The 24,012-nt window shown below is 45.8% G+C and overlaps 1 protein-coding gene across 1 annotated transcript in view; it reads left to right on the forward strand.

The window, feature by feature from the left end:
- The window catches only part of AKAP6 (A-kinase anchoring protein 6), a 370,843-nt gene that overhangs the window by 76,617 nt on the left and 270,214 nt on the right, over window positions 1-24,012 (forward strand). Inside the window, exon 3 of the mRNA XM_008157188.3 lies at window positions 14,352-16,115. Within this exon, the coding sequence (XP_008155410.2) occupies window positions 14,352-16,115 (1,764 nt within the window). The remainder of the gene's footprint in view (window positions 1-14,351; window positions 16,116-24,012) is intronic.

The following is a 24,012-nucleotide window of genomic DNA, read 5'->3' on the forward strand; positions in this document are numbered from 1 at the left end:
TGAATCAATGAACTTTAGAATTTTACACAATCAACATTTAAATTTTTTGTAGTCATATTAAGTGCATTTTAACGAATTTGTTGTTGTTACTCTTGATGCATGGCTTAAGAATGAATACTGTAAATTTGAACCCAAATAACCTCTTTTATTTCCCAATAAAATGGACACATATTATAGAGAAAAGCATTGTGCTAGCTAATTAAGCAGGGGCTGTGTGTGTAGGGAGATAAATAAGTAGGTAGGTAGGTAGATAGATAGATAGATAGATAGATACATAGTATATACCATATATAGATACATAGAGTGTGTATGTATGTATATAGCCCCTTGGCTCTCAATACCCAGTTGAGAGCTATACTGTTGGTTTTGTGGAAGATACGTATTATACAAGTTTATAAGAAACTTACATGAATATGTAAGATTAAAAGGCCTTATAAAGAGTGTTGCATAGTTCATTACTTTATTAATGTTTTACTGGCTCCAACATTACCAATAAGCAAAACAGATCTGTGTCTAGTCTCATAAATAATTTATACTTGTTGATTACCTATATATATAAAACCCTAATATGCAAATAGGCCGAATGGTAGAACAACCAAACAACTGATCGCTATGATGTGCGCTGACCACCAGGGGGTGCGCACAGAACATGGTGGGTGTCGGCCAAGGCGGGATGGTGGAGCAGGTGAGAGGGAGCACCAGACCAAGGCGGGGCACTGGTCACTGTCATCGGGGTGAGCCTCTGGTGGTTACTGAACATTCTTTGCATCCTCGTGCTGGCCCAACTCACACCTGCTGCCAGTGCCAGAGCCACCGCTCGCACCCGCTGCCGGTGCCCGGTGCCAGCCCCAATCGCTCAGCACCATCAGCTGGTGCGAGTGGTGGGTGCTGGCCCTGATCGTGCCTCAGGGGTTCTCCACCTCCTCCTGCTCCTGAGGGGCGATGGGGACCAGCAGCTGCCTCTTGCACCCACTGCCGGTGAAGGCCCTGCTCGCACACGCAGCTGGTGCTGGAGCTGCTGCTTTCACCTGCTGCCAGCACCCAGCGCTGGTCCCGATCACCCCTGAGGGCTTCTCCACCTCCCCCTGCTCCTGAGGGGTGATCAGGGCAGCAGCCACCACTGGCACCTGCTGATGGCACCGGCCCCAATTGCTCTGCCCCATCAGCGGGTACAAGCAGGGCAGGAGCCATCAGTGTGGAGTGGGGCTGCCCGCAGACAGGGGATTGGGGGCCATGGTGGGAGAGGCTGGGCGGGGGCACGGAGGATGGGTTGAGACCCACCCCTGTGCCCACCACAGTCTTAAGGCCCACAGTTCCTTTCAAGGCCGCTAGTTATTTTCATAACAGTGATGATCTTTCTGTGGCAAAGATCCTGGAAGTTAATTGGAATCAAAACCTATCAGGCTTACTTCTAACATTAAGTCATGACCTTCGTTTTCATTTAGCTTTCCCTTTTATTGTGACAGTGACTGAGGTGATACTGACTTTGGCAGAGTGCTTGTGTATTCATATTCATACTAGAGGCCCAGTGCACGAATTTGTGCATGGGTGGGGCTGGCTGTGGGGAGGGGCTGTGGGCAGTGGGCCAGCTGGCCCTGCGCCCAAAAGGGGTGGGGAGCTGATTGGGGGTCAGCGGCTGGGGGAGGGGCTATGGGAGGTTGGCTGGCCAGCCCCACCCCTGATTGATGTGGCGGGGGGCCGATCTGGAGTGGAGCTGGTTGCGGGGAGGGGCCACAGGCTGATCAGAGTGGTGGGGGCTGATCGGGGGTGGGGACAGCCATGGGAAGGGGCTGTGGGCGGTGGGCTGGCCAGCCCTGCCCTGAATGGGGTGAGGAGGCCAGATTGGGTGTCAGTGGCTTGGGGGAGGGGCCATGGGTGGTTGGCCAGCTGACCCTACCCCTGATTGGAATGGAAGGCCGATTGGGGGTGGAGCTGAATCGGGGGAGGAACTGCAGGCCGATCGGGGGGGGGGGGTGGGAGCCCATTGGTGTTGGGGCCAGCTGAGGGGAGGGGCCGCAGGCAGTTGGCTGGCCGGCCCTACCCCTGATCGGGGTCGGGGGGGCGGCAATCAGGGTCGGGGCTGGCTGCAGGGAGGAACTGCAGGAGGTTGGATGGCAGGCCCTGCCCCCTATTTGGGTGAGGGGGATGATCAGGGGCAGGGCTGGCCAGGGGGAGGGTCTGTGGGCTGATCGGGGTGGGATGGGCTGATCAGCGGCAGGGCCGACCGGGGGAAAGGGCTGCAGTGGGGGGGGGGGTTGTCTGGTGGCCCTGCCCTCGATTGGGGTGGAAGAGGTTGATCAGGGGTGGGGCCAGCTGGGGGAAGGGTTGTGGGAGGTTGGCTGGCTGGCCCCACCCGCTGATCGGGCCAGTTTGCTGGCCACAGTGGGCATCATAGTGACCGGTTGTTCTGGTCATTATGGCATTCTGGTCGCTGGCTTTTTATATATATAGATGGGGTGTCAGTCCCCAGATGCCATCCCTCCGAAGTAGGATCTCTAGAGGACCCTTGATTGGTACTCTTGTGCTTATGGGAGACTATGAAGAATTCCTACTGGCCCACTCTGCCCTAAATCTGGTACCTATGAGGTGTATGATAATGAGGTGAAGGTCATAGATGGGAAAGGTTTGTCTAAATGCTGAAGAGATCTTTCCTTAGATATCTACCTGGCATCCCTGACCTATGCATTCTTTTTTTTGTTCCTCCCCATGTGTTCTGCTGACTCTGCCCAGCATCCATTGAACAGTCATCGAATCTTCCCACTTTCTACTACTAGAAGGGACATTAGAAATCACTGAGTCAAACCAGTTCATGTTACGTATTTGTTTATTCATTTAATAACCATTTACTGATTGCCAACCCTTGTTGTTAGTTTTGTGGAATATGTTTACCATGCATATATTTAAATGCATATCATTAGTGAAGTAGTATCCCAAGAATGATGAAAAACAATTGAGGTACAGGTACAGGCTGCTGTTTTCACAGCTATGTTGCAAATAAGCAGTATTAAGGTTTTCACAATGTGAGCTCTGCAATTATTTACAGATTTAATTGGAAGCAATTTCATGCATTTGCATGTTTGAAGTCAGTGTTTAGTCTTGTAACAATATGCTGTATGAGGGGTAAAGGAACAGTGAATTCTTAGCCATCTGCTTTGTGGATATTTTTCTATGAATTAAATCACTGTCTCCATTGTCATCTTTCCTGAAGCTGTGGATTTCTGATCCTATTTGTTTGTGTTTTTAGTGTGATTCCATGAGAACATTTCAAAGACTGCTTAGATTTATTTGTTTCTGTCAGCACACCAGAATTGTGGGAAACCGGAAGGGGATTAGAATAAAATTCTTGGCTTTATCAGAATAAATTCAGCTGTGAAAGATTTACAGAATGAAGAGGGAAATGGCATAAAACATGCTGATAAACTAGAATAGTAGATGTCCTTCCAATAAAGGTGAATGCATTTACTCTTCTTGGAAATTGGTTGAGTTTCAAAGCCACATTAAAGGATAAATTTGAAAGTCGAGAAAGTGGCAAGTTCTCTCTCTCTCTTCCTGTCCTTGCTAAAACAAAGTATATGATTTTTTTACTTAAATACAGAGCAGACCATATCTTGTAAGCAAATTGGCAAACACCTTATTAAAACAAAACCAACCAAGCAAATGAAAAATACTTTAGGGTAAAACTCACCATCCTATATAATAAAGAGCTAATATGCTAATTAGACCGAACAACAGAACAACCATCCAGATGACCTTCTGGATGAAGCCACAGCTGCAAGGGCCGAGCCCCTTGCACAAATTTTGTCCATCAGGCCTCTAGTCTATAATCCTACCTAATAAAATGGTAATATGTAAATTATCATCACTCCGCTACGCCCACGATTGGGCCAGCGGGAGGCGCAGGGGGTGGGACTCGAGGTGGCCAGGGTAGCAGATTGGGCCAGCAGGATGCTGAGCTCGCGTCGCCAGTGGCAGCGCGAGCTCAGCGTCTGCGCCATGGCTGTGCTTCGGCACAGAAGGGGCCTCTGGGGCAGCGAGCTCACGTCCCACCGCGGACCATCAAAAGCGGGGGAGCTGGGTGCCTGTCTGCTCCGGCACCAGGCCTTTTAGAAGCCTCCACTGAGCTAGAGGCTTCCGAAAGGCCTGGTGCACCAGTGGACAGGCGCCCAGCTCCCCCGCGATTGAAAGCGAAAGCCTGTAGGGGACCCTACACGTGCATGATTCAATCATGCACTGGGCCTCTAGTAATCTATAATAATAAAAGCATAATATGCTAATTAGACTGGAGGTCCTTCTGGATGTCCTTCGAGATGACCTTCCGGATGAAGCCTGGGCTGTGAGGGAAGCCAGGGTCACAGGTGCCTGCCGGCAGCTGGGGGGAAGCCCGGGTCTCGGGTGCCAGAGGAAAGCTGGTGCCAGCAGCTGGGGGAAGGAGGGCCTACACTTGCACAAATTTCATGCATCGGGCCTCTAGTTGTATAATAATGTGCTATAAGGAAATGTTCTGTATTTTAGTTACTGTGATAAGCATTTTTTTATTGATTGCTTAATTTATTAAGGGTAAGGGGTATTAAAAATAGTTGCAGTTTATAGATGGAAAAACTGAGTTTAACAGAGGCTAAGTGAATTCTTTGTAGGGAAATAGGATATAAATCTAGGAATCTTTTATAATAAAGAGGTAGTATGCAAATTAACCCTCAAACCCTCACAAGATGGCTGTTTATGACCAGTCAGCAGTGGGCTTAGTGAGAGATGACCAAACGACTGAACAAGCAGGCTGCGTGGGGTGACCAGGCCGTTGTGGGGGACATGAGGGGTGACCAGGCCAACAGGGAGGGGCAATAGGAGGTGACCAGGCCAGCAGGGGGGGCAGCTGGGGGCAACCAAACCAGGGGGGGCAGTAAGAGGCAACCAGGTTGGTGGGGGTGCAGTTAGGGGCGACCAGGCTGGCGGGGGGGGGGGTGCAATTGGGGTCGACCAGGTCGGCAGGGGGACAGTTGGGGGTGATTAGGCTGGCAGGGTGGCAGTGAGGGGTGACTAGGCTGGCAGGGGGGCAGTTAGGGGTGACCAGGCTGGCAGGGGGGCAGTAAGGAGTGACCAGGCTGGCGGGGGGGGGGCAATTAAGAGCAACCAGGCTGGCAAGGAGGGGGCAGTTGGGCGCAACCAGGCAGGCAGGCAGGAGAGTGATTAGGAGCCAGTGGTCCAGAATTGTGAGAGGGATGTCTGACTGCTGGTTTAAGCCTGATCCTGGGCCTAAACTGGCAGTCAGACATCCCCCAAGGGGTCCTGGATTGGAGAGGGTACAGGCTGGGCTGAGGGGACCCCCCTCCTGTGCACGAATTTCATGCACTGGGTCTCTAGTAATTAAATAAAACAAACAAAACCTTGCCGAAACCGGTTTGGCTCAGTGGATAGTGCGTCGGCCTGTGGACTCAAGGGTCCCGGGTTCGATTCTGGTCAAGGGCATGTACCTTGGTTGCGGGCACATCCCCAGTGAGGGGTGTGCAGGAGGCAGCTGATCGATGTTTCTCTCTCATCGATGTTTCTAACTCTCTATCCCTCTCTCTTTCTCTCTGTAAAAAATCAATAAAATATAAAAAACAAAAACAAAAAACCCAGCTTTTAACTGTTCTCTGTTGTAATAATAATTCTTCTCCCCCTCTCTCCTGTCCTCCCTCCCTTCTTTTCTTTCTGCTTTTCCTAAATATTTATAAATTTCCTATTACATATAAGGCACTAACTATTCAAAGAAGAATAACACATGTTAGGAATCACATTCAAAATTTCATGAGATCCATGGGATGAAAGGTGCTATTACTCTTATTTAATAGGTGATATTATTGAATCCATCTAAGATGAGAGGACTGAGATTGAGAGAGGTAAAGTCACACAGGTAGTGCTAATTATTAACAACATTGACACAGTAACAAATATTAAGAACTTATTGTACGCCAGGTGGTGTGGTAAGCACTTCAGGTAAATGGTAGTCGCCCTCTCTGTGGGAATGCATTGGTCCTTCCAAAGCTCTCACACCACAGCACTCTGTGTTCATTTACTAGTACTTATTATGGGCAATGTATAGTATGAAAAAGTGTGTGCTGGATGTGAACTGCATGAGTGCTAGTACCAGATTATCATCATTTTGTACCTCCCACTGCACCTGATGCACATTACTGTATGTAAAAGTTTGATAAGTTGAGTCAGATGAAATAATGCAAATAATTAATGCTTTAGGTGTAGAAGAGGGAGCTATGGCTTTAGGTTGGGAGACTGGGGCAAATCATGGAGATTAATTATTTGACTCATGATTTCAGCTGGTAGAAAATGGAAATTCTCACGACTTGCTACTATCTATATATATAAAAGCCTAAGCGACTGTTATGACCGAACAACCAGAACGACTGGTCACTATGACACACACTGACCACCAGGGGGCAGACGCTCAATGCAGGAGCTGCCCCCTGGTGTCAGCGTGCTCCCACAGGAGGAGCACTGCTCCGCCAGAATCTGGGCTCACAGCTGGCGAGCACAGCTGCAGTGGCGGGAGCCTCTCCCGACTCTGTGGCAGCACTACCAAGCAGCAGTGGCAGGCATAGCCAGCATGGCGCCTGGCCCCAACTCGGGCTCCTCCCTGGCTGCCTGCCACTTGGTGCACTGCTACATCCCTCGGGGGAAGTCCGACTGCCAGTGGCCTGTGAGATCGGGCCTAAACCAGCAGTTGGACATCCCCCAAGGGGTCCTGGATTGCAAGAGGGCACAGGCCAGGCCAGGACTCGCCCCCGTCGCCTGGGCATGAATCCATGCACTGGGCTTCTAGTAGTATAAATAAAAATATTGAAAGATTGTTCATGTGAATTTTCCCCTTGCCCATCAGAAACTAAACTGCATTTTGCTTCCCATTTTCCTGTTATTACTTGTTCTTCTCAGTCTGCTGCAGGTCTTTGGAATGCATTCAGGATCATAGAGTTCCAACATGGTAGAGATGAAAGAAATCTGAGCACGTGGCCAGTCTTTGTGGTCGAGGGCTCTGGGGGACTGCACCATTCTGGTGAGAGGTCCATGAATTTACGTTAGTAATTGAAGGGTAACAGATACCATGTAGTGAGATCAGGGAAGGAAGGGGTGGGGCATACTACCGGTACGAAATTGTTTTTACTGTACCTATAATTAAAACAGTTTAATTCTATTTCCAACCCTCTTCTTAGTAAGAACACTAAATCAGGGCATGAAACTGACCCTGAAGTAGCAATAAACTCTGATACAATCTTGCATATTTTAATAGGGAGATCTTAAAATTTCTAAATTATGAGTATTAAATCGCATATTCAATTGGTTGCAAATGTAGTGTTAAAAAAGGAGAGAACTCTAGGAAGGCATTTGGAAATAGAGCTTAAGTTACTTAATTATGGGTAAGGAACAAAGCAGAATTTCTTGTTTTGTTTTGTTTTGTTTTTCAGGGAGGGATTTTTTTCACATTAAAAATTCAGTCTGAGTTAAAAATAGTTACCCATGAGTGACAATCCACCATGCACAGAAGTAGTTGGCCTGGGTGGGAACAGGTGGGGGAGGGTTTCCTTTGGAGCATTAAGAGTTTTTGAGTGCAGTATTTTGTTTTTCAAACAAAGGACTGGGTAGGGGAGGGATCTTCAGGGGAAGATCTAGGCAAAGGGAGCCATACCCTATTCTCTGATATGTAGTCTCATGAGTGCCCCTTGTTTTTGAGCTAGACAGTTGCCTGGTCTTTAGGTTCTATGACCACAAAAATGGGGACCAAATCTTTCCCAGGGCTACTGTGTTCCAAGTCTGTCCAGAAACAGGTGGCTGACACTTTCAGGTGTCTAAGTTTTACCCGAACTCTCAAATTCCTATTTCTCTACCCATCATAGAAACACTTTTTCTTAATGCTTCTCTAACCTCACTCAAGTAGCTACAGTGCTGTGCCTTTATGATAAATCGGGTAGAAAAAAATGTAAATTTCAACTAGTTAGTAATTTAAATATCAGCTAATGGGATAGCTTGGAATTTAACCATTATTTATAACACATTTAAAAATATTTTTATTGATTTCAGAGAGGAGGGGAGAGGGAGAGAGACAGAAACATCAGTGATGTGAGAGGATCATTGATCAGCTGCCTCCTGCATGCCCCACACTAAGGATTGAGCTCGCAACTCGGGCATGTGCCCTGACCAGGAATCAAACTGTGACCTCCTGGTTCATAGGTCAGTGCTCAACCACTGAGGTCTGGGTTATAATACATTTTCAAAAAGGAGTAATTTCTGAATACTAAGCCACTAAATTAAAAAAAAAATACAACCTGCCTTTAAATTGGAATTCCCAACATTACTGTATTTTTCCATGTACAAGGTGTTATTTTTTTCCTAAAATCATTAGACTGAAAATTGAGGGGTGTCTTATACACAGAAGTCAGCTGAGGAGGGAGCCTCGTGGGTACGTAGCTGCCCAGACCCTGTCAAACAGGCTTCCTCCAATCATAGCCTTATTGTTACTGACATCAGCTGGTGCCATAATTGGAGGTGGAGGTGGAGAGTGCGCAGATGCAACAGGGACCTGAGCGTTCTGAGCCCATAAAGATGTCAAAAAATGAAAAGATAAATACCAGTAAGTGTTGTCTTTCTCTGCAAAATTCAAACTGAATGTAATCAGCTATGCAAAAGAGCATGCAAATAGAGCTGCAGCGAGACAATTTGGACCTCCTCTCACTGACTGTATGATCAGACAGTGGAGAAAACAGGAAGAACAACTCCTTAAGATGCCAAAAAAGAAGAAGGCCTTAAGAGGAAAACCAGCAAAATGTTTAAAATATTGATTTCTTAATTTGGGGTTGGAAAGGTGGGGGGCATCTTATATATGGAAAAATACGGTACTTTCTTTAAAAATTGTATAAAGTGTGACTTTATTTGGCTGTCTCATTCCTTGGTGATTTTTGGCTTCTGACTTTGTTATTTAAAGATCCTGGTCCAGGTATGCAGCATTAAAGCCACACAATTCCATTTAGATCACTTTGGCAGTTAATACTGTTTTCTCACTTTGTGCAGTATAATTGCCATAAGGATATCTCGCATTTTGGAAAAAAAAATTCTTCCTAAATATACTTGAATAGTAAAATAATAATATGAGTAAACATTCATTAAATACCTATCCATGTGTCAGACTTGTGTTTTACATATATTACCTCTTTTGAGTCTCACAACAGCCCTATAACATGGCTTATCATTATCCCCTTTTTACAGATGAAGGAAATGAGGCTTAGCAACATCAAGTTACTGGGTCATGGTCACATGGCTAACTAGTGCTAGAGGTAGAATTTGACTCTGAAGCTTGGGCTTTTCATCATTGGCGTCAACTGAAACTACATAATCAGAGGAAGAAATTACATGAAGGCATAGAGATACATTCCAAAATGTCATCCTTCATTCATTTACTGCAGGGGTGGAATAAGGCCTGCAGGCCTTAAAAGGCCCACAGAATCATTTGGTCTGGCCCTGCCAAGGCATTAGCGGTGAGTTAATTAAATATAGCAGGCTAATTTTTAAGTTGATAATTTGGTATGGCCCTTGAATGATCTTATAAATATCCAAATGGCCCTTGGCAGAAAAAAGGTTCCCCACCCTGAAATTTTATTCAACAGATATGTCTTGGAGTTTTATGCAGATCACTATGCTAAGTGTTGCAGTATCCTGGTGAGTCAGCTATTTTCTATGTGATTTATACTGTTGTGGTGCATACAAACTAGTGGGAGAAAAAAGGTAATTAAATAACCACAGAAGTATTTATTTAAAGATTGAGACAAATTCTTAAAGGAAAAACAATATCTACACTAATAAAAGAGAAAGATTCTAATTGACCCTACCTCTGCTACGACCACCAGCCAATAAGGAGTGATATGCAAATTAACCCAACAAAGATGGCAGGTAAATTTGCATATGCAGGCAGGGCGGGCAGTGCCAGACACCACCCGTGGGGTCCAGGCTGCAGTCAGGACCGGGCAGGCAGGCACGATCAGGGACCAGGCAGGCCGGGTGGGCAGCACCAGATGCTGCCTGCCTGGGGTCCGGGCCCCAATCGGGGATCCGGGCAGGCGGGGGTGGCCAGCGTCTCCGGGATCACTGTCTGTCCCTGGGCTGCCTGGGGACACTGGTGGAGTAGGCCAGGTTGAACATTTCAATGAAAATGGGATGCCTGTGCCCTGCCCCACCGTGCCCCATCCCTGGCGAGGAGAGGGAAATGGGCAGTTAGCAGGCACCGGGGCTCGGAAGGGACTGGGAACAACCTTCAGGAGCGCTACCAGGAAGAGGTGCTGAACCATGAGGACACCGAGGGCTGGCTGATGGAGGCAAGCAAAGGTACAGAGGAGGCGGCTCTCGCAGAGCTAAGCTCTAAAAGCGCATCGACAGCCTGATGGATGAAATTGCCTTTCTGAAGAAGGTGCATGAAGAGGAGATCGCCGAGCTGCAGGTGCAGATCCAGTACGCTCTGATCTTCGTGGAGATGGACGTGTTCTCCAAGTCCGACCTCTCCGCCGCGCTCAAGGACATCCGCGCCCAGTATGAGAAGCTGGCTGCCAAGAACATGCAGAATGCTGAAAAATGGTACAAGAGCCGCTTCACCATGCTGACCGAGAGCACTGCCAAGAACACCTATGCGGTGCACGCCCCCGAGGATGAGGTGTCCGAGAGCCACCGCCTGATCAAGGCCAAGCCCCTGGAGATCGAAGCAAGCCGGGGCATGAACGAAGCGCTGGGAAAACAGCTGCAAGAGCTGGAGGATAAGCAGAACGCCGACATTAGTGCTATGCAGGACACAATCAACAAATTAGAAAATGAGTTGATAACTACAAAGAGTGAAATGGCATGATATTTAAAAGAATACCAGGACCTCCTCAATGTGAAGATGGCTTTGGACATTGACATTGCAGCTTATAGGAAACTTGGAAGGTGAGGAGACCAGCTCAGTTTCACCAGCGTGGGAAGCATAGCCAGAGGCTACTCCCAGAGTTCCCAGGTCTTTGGTCGATCTGCCTACAGTGGTTTACAGACTAGCTTCTACTTGATGTCCGCTCGCTCCTTCCCTTCTTAATACACCAGCCATGTCCAGGAGGAGCAGATTGAGGTGGAGGAGACCATTGAGGCTGCAAAAGCCGAGGAAGCTAAGGATGAACCCCCTTCTGAAGGAGAAGCTGAAGAGGAGGAGAAGGAGAAGGAAGAGGCTGAGGAAGAGGAAGGAGAGGAAGAGGAAGAAGGTGCCAAGGAGGAATTTGAGGATGCAAAGGAAGAAGAAGGAGGTGAAGGTGAAGGAGAAGATGCCCAAGAAGCTGAGGACGAGAAGAAAGATGAAGGTGCTGGAGAGGAGCAAGCAACCAAGAAGAAAGATTGAGCCCCCCTTTCCTTAATTATTTCAGGAATAATCCTCCCAAAACCAGGTCAACCCTGTCACCAACCAAGCAGTTGAGTTTCCGATACTATATGAATTAAGAAGTCAATATATGTAACATTCTGAGGTGACTCAGGTTGGACATTAAATGTTGTGCTATGACTTTTCTCCTTATACAGAGTATCTGCTTGCAGAGTGGCTTCCTGGCTTGCTGCCAGCCTGTGCATGGTCCATGCTTATGAGTTCAGGATCTATGACAATGTGAATAATTCAGATGTTCACAATAAAAACACGTGAATACACGAATTCACTAATGTTAATGTTAAACTTCATGGAAAAAATAGTCCTTTGAATCTTGGTTAGAAATTAAAGACCTCAAATCATGTGCAATAAACAGTAAATAAAGTTACATTGAATGACATAAAAAAAATACATTAGGGGCCAGGAAACATTCAAAGAACTGGGGAACCATTCCCAAATCAGGAAGGGAAGTCACAGGGTGTATATTATTGCTACGAATACAGTATTTCCTACTACTTACAACATATACAATGTAATGTATTAGGTGCCTTCCTATCGCATGAAGTACGTATTCTCATAGAGTAATACTGGTAGATATGTTATAGTTATGGCAGTATGTCATATCCTATCTATATTAATAAAAGGGTAATATGCTAATTAGACCATGAGACCTTCCAGACGTCCTTCTGGACAAAGCCATGGTGGCGGGGTCGAGGCAGAGGCAGTTAGGGGTGATTAGGCCAGGAGGGGAGGGCAGTTGGGGGTGATCAGGCTGGCAGGGGGGCAGTTGAGGGTGAGTAGGCCGGCAGAGGGGACCAGTTGGGGGTGATCAGGCTGGCAGGGGGGCAGTTGAGGGCAAGCAGGCCAGCATGCAGAGTGGTTAGGGGTGATCAAGCAGGCAGGCAGGTGAGCGGTTAGGGGCCAGCAGTCCCAGATTGCGAGGGGGTTGTCCAACTGCCGGTTTAGGCCCAATACCACAGGGGTCCCAGATTGGAGAGGATGCCGGCCAGGCTGAGGGACACCCCCCCCCACCCCGTCCCCCCCCCCACCCTGTGCACGAATTTTGTGCACCAGGCCACTAGTAGTTTTATAAGAGTCTATAAGAAAAGATTCTGACTTAATTGAGGGCTTGGAATTTTGAAGAAATACAACTTAATCTGAGGTCTGAGGGGTAAGAATCCATAAGTTACAGGGTATTATAGGTGGGAAACTTTCCTGACAGAGGAACTAGCATGTGCAAAGGCCCTGAGGCAGGAGGACACTGTGGTCCAGTGAAGCCAGGGAGGGGAGAGTGACTGGAAAGAGGTTTCTTCATGTTTGTTCTTGGAAGGGTTTGGGTTTACTTAGCAGGACACTAATAAAGAACTTTAAGCAGAGAATTAACAGTAACAGATTTGTAAAGGTTACTCTGGTAGCAATGTGGAGAAAAAACTGGAGGAGGGGGTATGTCAGTTTAAAATAATATCTAATGAATCACAGAAAATTATGGTGCCAAGGTCAGAGTATGGACTTGGCCCTTAAGTGCAAGGACATTTGTTAGTTATGCACCTTCTTTTGGTTCAGGCTCTGGTTATATAAAACAATAATATAGACCCCACACCAGAAGAAAGTTGTTGGGAGATTTAAATGAAAAAGAAATAGTAGTAATCAACCATCCCCATTTATAGAGGAGGAAACTGAGGTTCAGAAAGGTGAAATGAGGCCTTTCATCATTATTATTTATCTGGATGATACAGAGTGAGAGTGAGGGAGTAGGAGATAAAGGCAAGTTAAAGGTCTGAAGGAAGAGAACATTAACACAACACAGCAAGCAAATGAACAGAAAAACCTGAGAGCTCGGGATAACCTGGTTGAAGGGACACAGGGTGCAGCAGCTACATGAGGTCCAGCTTCAGTTTGCTCACCTGGTTTCTCCTCCAGAAGAACGGAGGACTGGGAATATAACAGTTCAGTTTCCATCCCTCCTTCGTCTCCTAAGGGACTAGATTAGACCAGGCTGTCCTTCAGCCTGGTTCGTATAATGGGATTCCTTTTGTCCCAAACAAATCATCAGTGAAAAATCTGTTTGCTGAGTGATGTCAGAAACTGCATTAGTAATGCGACAAACACCTTAATCGCATAATTAAAGATTAAAAAATTTAAAATACTTGCTTGTACTACTATTTTTTAGCTTAGAGAAGTTTCAAACGGGCCTACCCCAAATTATAAATAACAATGGAGGTGGGCACTTGGTATCTAATATACACAAATAGGAGCGGGGGTGGGGGTGAGGGGGTGAGGGGAGAAATGCATGCATAGTGATGGGAACTAAGACGATAAAGTTTTGATACTCATTAATTTTCTCCAGGAGTGCGGCTGTTTACCTTCGAAAGGGTGGGGAGAAACAGAAGCTAGTCTTGAACTGCTTTTGTTATATGCAAATTCATGTTTCACCTTCCTGGGATTTGTGAATATATATTTAACACGACAGACTTAGTATACTTTAGAAATATTTATTGAGCATCTACTATGAGTTAGCCAGTTGTGGTAGGTGATGGAAGTGATAGCAAAAGCAAAAGAGAAATTTATGGAGACGTTACTCCTACATTGATTCGTTCCCAGAAATTTTATTACATCATTTAAGAAATGTTTATCAACTGAACAATGCATTATTTTAAGATAGAACATTAAGGCAAGAATGGATATTTTTGGGTTGACCTTGACCATTTCTATCGAAGCTTTATTCTCTAGATTAAAGAAAAACCTTTGAATATTTAAGGACAAGGTATTATATAAAGTAATGTGATAATGGATTACTATGCCATTCTGTATGTCAAACCAGAAGCAACGGAGACTGATGCATTTTGACCTTCTTAGAGTCCTCTGCTGAGATTTCATTTGAACAGCCGCTGAGTGTAATTGATGTTCCGTTTACTGAAACCACTGCCATTGTCTGTTTCAGGGCCGGCTCGATTCTCTCACGGAAGTGGATGACTCAGGGCAGCTAACGATCAAATGCTCTCAAAATTACCTGTCTCTGGATTGCGGAATTACTGCATTTGAACTGTCTGACTATAGTCCAAGTGAGGATTTGCTCGGCGGCCTGGGTGACACGAGCCAGGCCAAAACCAAACCCTTTGACTCTTGGAGCTACGGTGAGATGGAGAAGGAGTTCCCTGAGCTCATCCGAAGTGTTGGGTTGCTGACGGTGGCCGCTGACCCCATCGCTCCCAACGGCAGCGAAGCAGTGAGGGAGGGGGCGTCTCAAGGTTCCCTCTCAGCAGATGATAAAGGCGGGTGTGAGGCAAACCAGGCTCCCGCAGTCGAGGAGCAACCAGGCTCAAAGCAGGGCACGTCCCCAGGGGAAGCGCTGACAAATACTGTCCAGTCCTCTTCGGAGACCTCGAAGCAGGAATCCGGTCCCTCCTCCCAACCCGGAGCAAAGGACCAACAGCCTCTTCCCTGTGAGAACGCAACGCCCAAGCGACCCATCCGAGATTGCTTCAACTACAACGAGGACTCCCCCACACGGCCCACGTTGCCGAAAAGAGGGCTTTTCCTTAAAGAGGGCACTTTTAAGAATAACCTGCGAGGTGCTGACGGAAGGAGGCGGATGATGGTCGACCTCAAGCCCGAGCTGAGCAGAAGCACCCCCTCCCTGGCGGGGCCCCCTGACAGGTCCAAGCTCTGCCTGGTGCTGCAGGCCTCCTACCCCAGCAGCCCTTCGGCCGCCAGCCAGTCCTATGAGTCTCTGCACAAGGTGGGGGGTGGGGATCTCGAAAACACAGTCAGAAGTCACGTTAAAGAAATCTCCTCCAGCCTGGGAAGGCTCAACGACTGCCACCAAGAGAAACCTCGGCTTAAAAAGCCACGTCAGGGCCCGGAAGAGGTGCCTCCGTGCCAAACCCCTAAGGCAGGAGCTGGTCCAGGCAAGCAAACGGAAATCACCAGGAGCTCCGGAGTGCAGGACGGAATGGCCTCTTGTACTTCCAAGGCCGTGGAGGGCCCAGACACCGATTCCGCCTCTACATCCTCCCTGGAGCCGTATACTCACAGAAGCTGGAATGCCAAATTGCAGGTGCAGTCAGAGACATCCGGTTCCCCACCGTTGACTCAAAGCAGCGAATCTCCTATCGGCCCGGACAGTCTCCTGTCTCCGGTACCCCTTCTTTCAAAACACAAAAGCAAAAGAAGTTCCTCCTCCTCCCCCCCAGGTCACGTCTCAAGGAATGGTCAGGTTGTGGAGGCCTGGTATGGCTCCGATGAGTACCTGGCACTGCCCTCTCACCTTAAGCAGACAGAAGTATTAGCTTTGAAGCTGGAAAACTTAACCAAGCTTCTCCCTCCAAAACCCAGAGGAGAAACCATTCAGAATATCGATGACTGGGAACTGTCTGAAATGAATTCAGATTCCGAGATCTATCCCACGTACCATGTCAAGAAGAAGCGTGCAAGGCCAGGCAGGGTGTCTCCAAGTTCATCCAGTGACATCGCCTCTTCGCTGGGGGAGAGCATTGAGTCTGGGCCCCTGAGTGACATTCTTTCCGACGAGGAGCCGTGCATGCCTCTCTCTGGCGTGAAAAAATACATGGATGAGAAGTCAGAGAGAGCTTCATCTTCTGAGAAAAACGAGAGCCATTCCGCCACAAAATCTGCTTTAATTCAGAAACTTATGCAAGATATTCAACACCAAGACAACTATGAAGCCATATGGGAAAAAATAGAGGTAAGCCAGTCTAATTAATCTGAGTGATTTCTTACCTTACCTGGTTTTTGGAAGTAATGCTGGAAAAAGTTCAACTCTCCCCACTCATATAAAATGTGTTGCTATTTTTGGTAAACATAACTGATTCCCCAAAGAAAGAAGAAGCACATGATCACTGCATTGTGACAGAGTATGTGTCATGCATAACGGCCCTTGTCAATGCATGAGCTTGATGTACCCCTACCTGGTATAGAATTCTTGTTTGTAGCGCCCAAACCTCACACGGCTCCTGACGAATGGTGGGACCCCGTGGATGGAATACAGAATAAAGTAGAGCAGTAGCTGTGCAAACACCCGTGTCTCAGGAATATGTGAATAGAATATTCCAGTTGCCCTCAGTGCTTTTTCACTTGTTTGTTCTAACTCCAGAATAGCTTCCACAACTCCATTGTTAACTTCCTGTAGAAATAGACCAGATACTTCTGATTTTTTGGAAACTTGGTTTTTCTTCAGTCTTTCTCCTCTTTGAGGCCCCTGGCTAATAACCGTGCTACCTATACTCTGGACCACCCATGGGCTCTGAGATGGGGACTTGATATTTTCGGTAAACCTGTACTTTTAGAATGAATTATTAGATGTGGTGAAATCTTTGAGGACAGACATCAGAATTCTCAGGACTGAGCTTTATACTATAGGATGTGATTTAAGACTGGATAAAAGTCTAGCGTAATCTCCCTTATCAATAGGGGATTTGTTCCAAGACCCCTAGTGGATACATGAAACCAGAGACAATACCGAACCTATCTATATACTACATGTTTTTCTATACATACATACCTATGATAAAGTTTAATTTATAGCTTAGGCACAGTAAACAATAACTAACAAAATAGAAAAATTATAACAGTATACTGTACTAAAAGTTATATGAATGTGGTCTTTCTCTCTTAAACTATCTTATTATAACTATCTCTTACTTGCAGTAAATGGCTTAGTGTCACTCATAGTAGGGGACCTCTTGCTGGCGTGTTGGTGTAGGCTCAATGTTTTCTACTGCAACACATTGCTGTCACTTGGAAAATGCTTTTTGTTCATATCTCCCACCCACAAATTAATATTTTTTTTTCCATTACGCACTGGAGCCATAACTTTTACAGTTGGAGGTGCGACAGCAAAACAAGCATGGGTTTCTTTTTCCTTCTTCACAATCTCATGGATAGAAATATGTGTTCTTACTATAAATTTTATTAACCCAGCATATGATTTTTCTACCTTTTATTATTAAGTAGAGAACTTTTTTACCTTTTTACCTAAAGAAAGAAGTTTAGGGTTTCTCTTTGGCGTATCTGAATTGCCAGCATCACTACTCCTGTGCTTTGGGGCCATTATTAAGTAAAATAGGGGTCACTGTGATACCATGACAGTCCAGTTGATGACCTAGACAGCTACTAAGTGACTAATGGATGAGTAGCGTATTACAATGTAGATACGCTGGACAAAGGGATGATTCACATCCTGGGCAGGATGGAGTGCGATTTCATTATGCTACTCAGAACAGTGTGCAATTTAAAGCTTATGAATTGTTTATTTCTGGAATTTTCCATTTGATATTTTGGGACTACACTTGACTGTGGGTAACTGAAACCATGGGAAGTAAAATCGTGGATAAGGGGGGACTGCTGTAGTACATATGGACAGAATAACCTGTAGGAAGAAAATGAAGGTACATTAAAAAAAGAGGGAAAAGTTAATAGCAATATATAATACTAATAGCATGTTAATAATTGTTTTTACTAAGCATTTACTTGTCAAATACTCACAACAACCCTAATATTAACAGCATTTTATGGGTGAGAGATCAGCCAGTCTGCTCTGGAACCCATGGTATAATTAAATGCTCCCATGCCCTCCTTAAGGAAGCAGCCAATATGTGCTGCATGTAAATACTGCAGTATTGTCGAGAAGAAATAATATCAGTGGAGTTGGAAAGTTAGACAGAGAGAAGGAAGGTGGGCATTTCAGGTAGGAGGAGCATAAACTGGAACACAGAGGTAAGAATTGGGAATGAGCATGATATGGGGGAACATAACGAGCTGTTCTGACTGGCAGGCTGTGATCAGAAAGCAATGGAAGTTTCCATACATTTGATAGACCAATGCCCTGGTGGCCAGATTAAGGCAGTTTGCCTCTCTGTTGACTAATGAGTTTGCTGACCACTGGGATAGGGGCTTAATCACAAGGAACAACAACAGCCTGTAATTATTGGAATCGAGAGTCTAGGTCAGTGGTCGGCAAACTCATTAGTCAACAGAGCGGCAAACCATGGCTCACGAGCCGCATGTGGCTCACGAGCCGCAGTTTGCCGACCACTGGACTAAGGCAGTTAGAATTTACTCAGTGGGTGGGCATCCATGGCAACTTCTTTGAAAGGCACTGAGAGTAGTAATATAAGCCACAAATAACTAATGCTTCTTGGACTCTGATTTTGTGCTTGAATCTGTGCTAAGAGCTTTATATGTCAATTGCTACTTAAATCTTGGGAGGCAGGCATTTTTTCAGACAAAGAAGCTAAGGCAGAACATAGTTAGGAAACCTGCTGATGGCCTCACAGCTAGTAAGTGCAGAGCCAGGATTTGAACCCAGAGCCAGCACACTTCAAGCAGTGTAGGCCATGGCCTGCCGTAGTCTGACTGGTTGGCTTAACTGCCAATCACAGGAAAGATGGTCAAAGCAGTTGTGGTGGCAATCCGTCCAGAGATGGGCAGCCAATCTGTGGGACTGCTGTCATGTGGATGGGGGGGATGGAGGGACAGTGGGGGCGGGCTGTTGGAGAAGGGTTCCAGGAAACTGGTTTTGGGCCACGCTCAGTCATTAAAGCCTGGAGTGGCCCTTAGCTAGTTATGCTGCATCTGGGCCTCAGTTCTTCTTTTGTAAACAGAGATTTTTTTAAGCAGATAATGGCCACAATACCAACTTCCAATGATAGCATCCTTTTATTTCATAATTCTACAAAGATGAAGCTGTCTTCAACCTGTAGGACTGGCATATCTTTAATAGAAGGAAACATTTATTTTATTATTATTATTTTTAAAATCCTCACCGGAGGATATTTTCCATTGATTTTAGAGAGAATGGGAGAGAGGGAAAGACAGAGAGAAATATCGATGTGAGAGAAACTCACTGATTGGTTGCCTCCTGCATGCCCCTGACCACAGCCCAGGCTGGGGAGGAGCCTGTAATTGAGGTACATGCCCTTGACCAGAATCGAACCTGGGACCTTTCGGTCTGCAGGCTGACGCTCTAGCCACTGAGCCAAACTGGCTAGGGTGAAGTAAACATTTAGATTGGTAACTGGCTTAAAATGGAGGTAAGGTAAATTTAAAAAAATATATATTCATTTATATTGAGTATATGATGAAACGTTTAAGGGAAGTGTTTTGTCAGAAGTTGGAAATACTGTCCTGAAGTTGGGATGTGAGGTGAAGGCTGAAAGGAGATTAAGCTCCTTTCTCAGCCTAACCTTGCATGACTTCCGATGAGGGCAGCTGCCAATTCCCAGGTCAGCTGACCTTTAATATCGTACTCTAGCTTTGAGCTCCTCCATAATACCTATTCTACCTGAAAAATATAACATAATAAAAGAGGGTATTATTTAACATCTTCCTTGTACCAGGCATCTACTAGGCACTTCAACTGCAGTAATTTTCTCATAAGATTCTACAAAGTGGGTTTTACCATCTTAAATTGGCCACCACTCTTCCTCTCTAGAACTCCCACTCTGGTACTAGCCACCACCACCTCCTGCCTGGATTACCGACGGAGCCTCCTAACTGGCCTCTCTGCTTCATCCAGCTCCCAACACAGTCTCTTCCCAACAGGGCAGCCATAGGGATCCTCTGAAAACATAAATCCGATCGTGTCACCTTGCACCAGCTCCCGTCCCATTTGGCGGTCCTACGTGGACTGGCTTCCTGATTTCCTCTCTGATCTTATTTCCACTGCTCTTCCCTGTACTCACTTCACTCCATCCCCACTGGCCTCTTTGGTGTTCCTAGAACAAGCGGAGCCTGCTCTGGCCCTTAGGATCCTTGTCAGTTCCCTCTGCCTGTACCCTCTCCAGCAGGTGCCCTCATTTCCAATTCCTTCACCTCCTCTGGGTCTTTGCTCATATTAATTTCTCAGGGAAGCCTACCTTGACCACCTTTAAATGATGTCATCTGACTTTTAATTTTTTTTCTATAGCTCTCATCATACTAGTATTCTGTTATTTTATATAATTATCTTATGTAGTATGCTTATTATTTTTGATTGTCTCCCTGCTAGAATAGGAGCTCTGTGTGGGCAGGAATATTTATCTGATTCATTTGCTAATAAATCTCATGTACCTAGAACAGTGCCTGATACATAGTAGATGCTCAATAAAAATTGTTGAATGAATTACTGAAACCCCATTTTAGAGCAGAGGAAACTGAATTCAGGTATTTGAAATTGCTTATCCTAAACTGCGTAGCTAAAAAGTCATAGAGCCAGGCTTCAGGCCCCATCTGCTTTGCTCTTGCCATCAGGTAAAGTCTTGAGAATAGATGAATTCCCTGAGAAAATGAGAACAGATGAAAAAGAGAAGAGGGGTGACAACTGAATTTTAAGCTGAGGCAGAAGTAAAGAAAAGGCCCAGTTGCGGGGATTAGGAAGGGACTGAAAGATTATTGGGTGTTATGTAAATAAAAGGAGAAGAGATGTTTAGTAAGTTGGATATTAGCTTCATTATTTGAAAAAGGGAGATCAAGATGAATAAGGGCAAATGAAGAAACCAATTTTTAGATTTGTTTTAAAGAGTCAATGAGAACTTCAGAGAAAAAGGACTTAATGAAAGAGTGGAGGTAGAAACTGGACTATAGATTATTAAGAAGTGAGAGAAAATCATTCCTAGTAGCTCAAGAAATTGGATTGTGAAAGCAATATGAGACAAAGGAGTATAGTTGAAAGTAAATAAAAGTTTTGTTTCTTTTAACTAAACCTTATTTGAAGGCAGAAATAAAAGACTCAGTAGCAAGAGATCTTGAGGTGGCTAGAAAGACTATAAATGGGGCACACACTGAGATAAGAGGGAGGACACATGGAGCTCCGTGAGAAGAATTCTGGCTTGATACTAAAAGTTATAAAACACGGAAGAATACATCCAGTTTCTGATTCCACCTTTACCAAATGAAGAGTAATGTTTCCTTCTCCTATCATGTCCCAAGTCCCCTCTCTCTTCTCTCTGAGCCACACAGAGCGCAGGGCAGAGGCCCGGAGAAATCCGCTCGTAGGTGAGGGACTTGGTGACTGTGACAGAACCTCTGGGCTAGCACCCGAGTGGCAAGTGTTTTAGATGCCTTTTTGGTCCCTTCACTCTCCACTCCTCAGATGTGTGTCTCTCTTTTAGTAGGCTTGTTTTATGAATGTGAAAATTTTCTTTTTAGATGTGTATTTTTTATTTAGAAAAATTAATTTCTTTTAGTAGATAATGTACTCACATTACTTAAGAACATATGTTTAAAACTATCCAGTAAAAATTCTCTCTCATCATTACCCCTCATCTTGAGTTCCCACTTTGCCATGGTGATCACTGTTGCTTTTAGTTGTTATGTTCTTTAAGAAGTTCTTTATACATACAAGCAAATGCAAACATATTTATTAAGCAATATTTTAAAACCTGGTAAATAAGTTGCAACCCTGTCTTTCTACTCAAATATAAGTGCCTCAGTTAACTCTGTGAGTTCTTACATGATGGTTCCTTTCCCGGTCTCTCAGTGGAGGTTGAGAATTTGGTGAATATGGCTGGTTTCCTCAGAATCTCCAGTGTGGATAAAGTAAGGGAGCATCTCAGGTCTGAGTGCTCACCTGCTGTAGGGGCTTCTCAAGGCCTAAAATTAAAAGCAAAAAACCAAACAAGCCATTGAACTAGGCTCAGTTGTTCTGAATCATTCAGAGGGTACATACCATCCAGTGACTCCATTTCTAGGTGTTTATCTGAAGAAACCCAAAACACTGATTTGACAAGATATATGCACTCCCATGTTCATTACAGCATTATTTGCAATAACCAAGATGTGGAAACAACCTAAGTGTCCACTGATAGGTGGCTGAATAAAAAAGATGTAGTACATATAGACAATGGAGTATTACTCAGCTGTAAAAAGAATGAAATATTGTCATTTGCAACAACATGGATGGACCTACTGGGTCTGATGCTAAGTGAAATTAAGTCAGACAGAAAAACAAATATCATATGAGTTCGCTTATATGTGGAAACTAAAGAACAAAATAAATGAACAAACAAAACAGAAATGGACTCATAGATACTGAGAATATTTTGATGGTTGTTGGATGGGAGGAGGTTTGGGGGCTGGATGAAAAGGTGAAGGGATTAAAAAGTACAAATTGCCAGTTACAAGAAGACTCAGGGATGTCACAGCATAGGGAATCCTATATAATAAAAGCCTATTATGCTATGTCTGGTCATCCAGTAATCTGTTCAACCAATCAAAGCGTAATATGCTAATGATATGCTAAGACCACTCAAACGATCGCTATGACATACACTGACAACCAGGGGGCAGACGCTTTGTGACACCCCTCCTCTCTGACACCCTCCTCTATGACACCCCTGCACTATGACACTCCTCCTTTATGACACCCTCCTCTATGACACCCTCCTCTATGACACCCCTCCTCTATGACACCCTCCTCTATGACACCCTCCTCTATGACACTCCTCCTCTATGACACCCTCCTCTATGACACCCTCCTCTATGACACCCTCCTCTATGACACCCCTCCTCTATGACACCCTCCTCTATGACACCCTCCTCTGTGACACCCCTCCTCTGTGACACTCCTCCTCTATGACACCCCTCCTCTATGACACCCTCCTCTATGACACTCCTCCTCTATGACACCCCTCCTCTATGACACCCCTACTCTATGACACCCCTCCTCTATGACACCCTCCTCTATGACACCCTCCTCTATGACACCCTCCTCTATGACACCCTCCTCTGTGACACCCTCCTCTGTGACACCCTCCTCTATGACACCCCTCCTCTATGGCACCCCTCCTCTATGGCACCCCTCCTCTATGACACCCCTGCACTATGACACTCCTCCTTTATGACACCCTCCTCTATGACACCCCTCCTCTATGACACCCCTCCTCTATGACACCCCTCCTCTATGACACCCCTGCACTATGACACCCCTCCTCTATGACACCCTCCTCTATGACACCCCTCCTCTATGACACCCCTCCTCTATGACACCCTCCTCTATGACACCTTTCTCTATGACACCCCTCCTCTATGACACTGTCTTCTATGACACCCCTCCTCTATGATACCCCTCCTCTGTGACACCCTCCTCTATGACAGTCTTCTATGACACCCCTCCTCTATGACACCCTCCTCTATGACACTCCTCTCATCTATGACACCCCTCCTCTATGACACCCCTCCTCTGTGACACTCCTCCTCTATGACCCCCCTCCTCTGTGACACCCTCCTCTATGACACCCCTCCTCTATGACACTGTCTTCTATGACACCCCCCTTCTATGATACCCCTTCTCTATGACACCTCTGCACTATGAAATCCTCCTCTATGGCACCTTCCTCTATGACACCCCTCCTCTCTGACACTGTCTTCTATGACACCTCTGCTCTGTGACACCCTCCTCTATGACACCTTCTTCTATGACACCCCTCCTCTATGACACCCCTCCTCTATGACACCTTCCTCTATGACACTCCTCCTTTCTGACACCTCTCCTCTATGACAGTCTTCTATGACGCCACTCCTCTATGATACCCTTCTGTGACACCGTCTTCTATGACACCCGTCCTCTGTGACACCCCTCCTCTATGACACCCCTCCTCTGTGAC

This window comes from Eptesicus fuscus, chromosome 5 (genome assembly GCF_027574615.1).
Source record: "Eptesicus fuscus isolate TK198812 chromosome 5, DD_ASM_mEF_20220401, whole genome shotgun sequence".
NCBI lineage: Eukaryota > Metazoa > Chordata > Mammalia > Chiroptera > Vespertilionidae > Eptesicus > Eptesicus fuscus.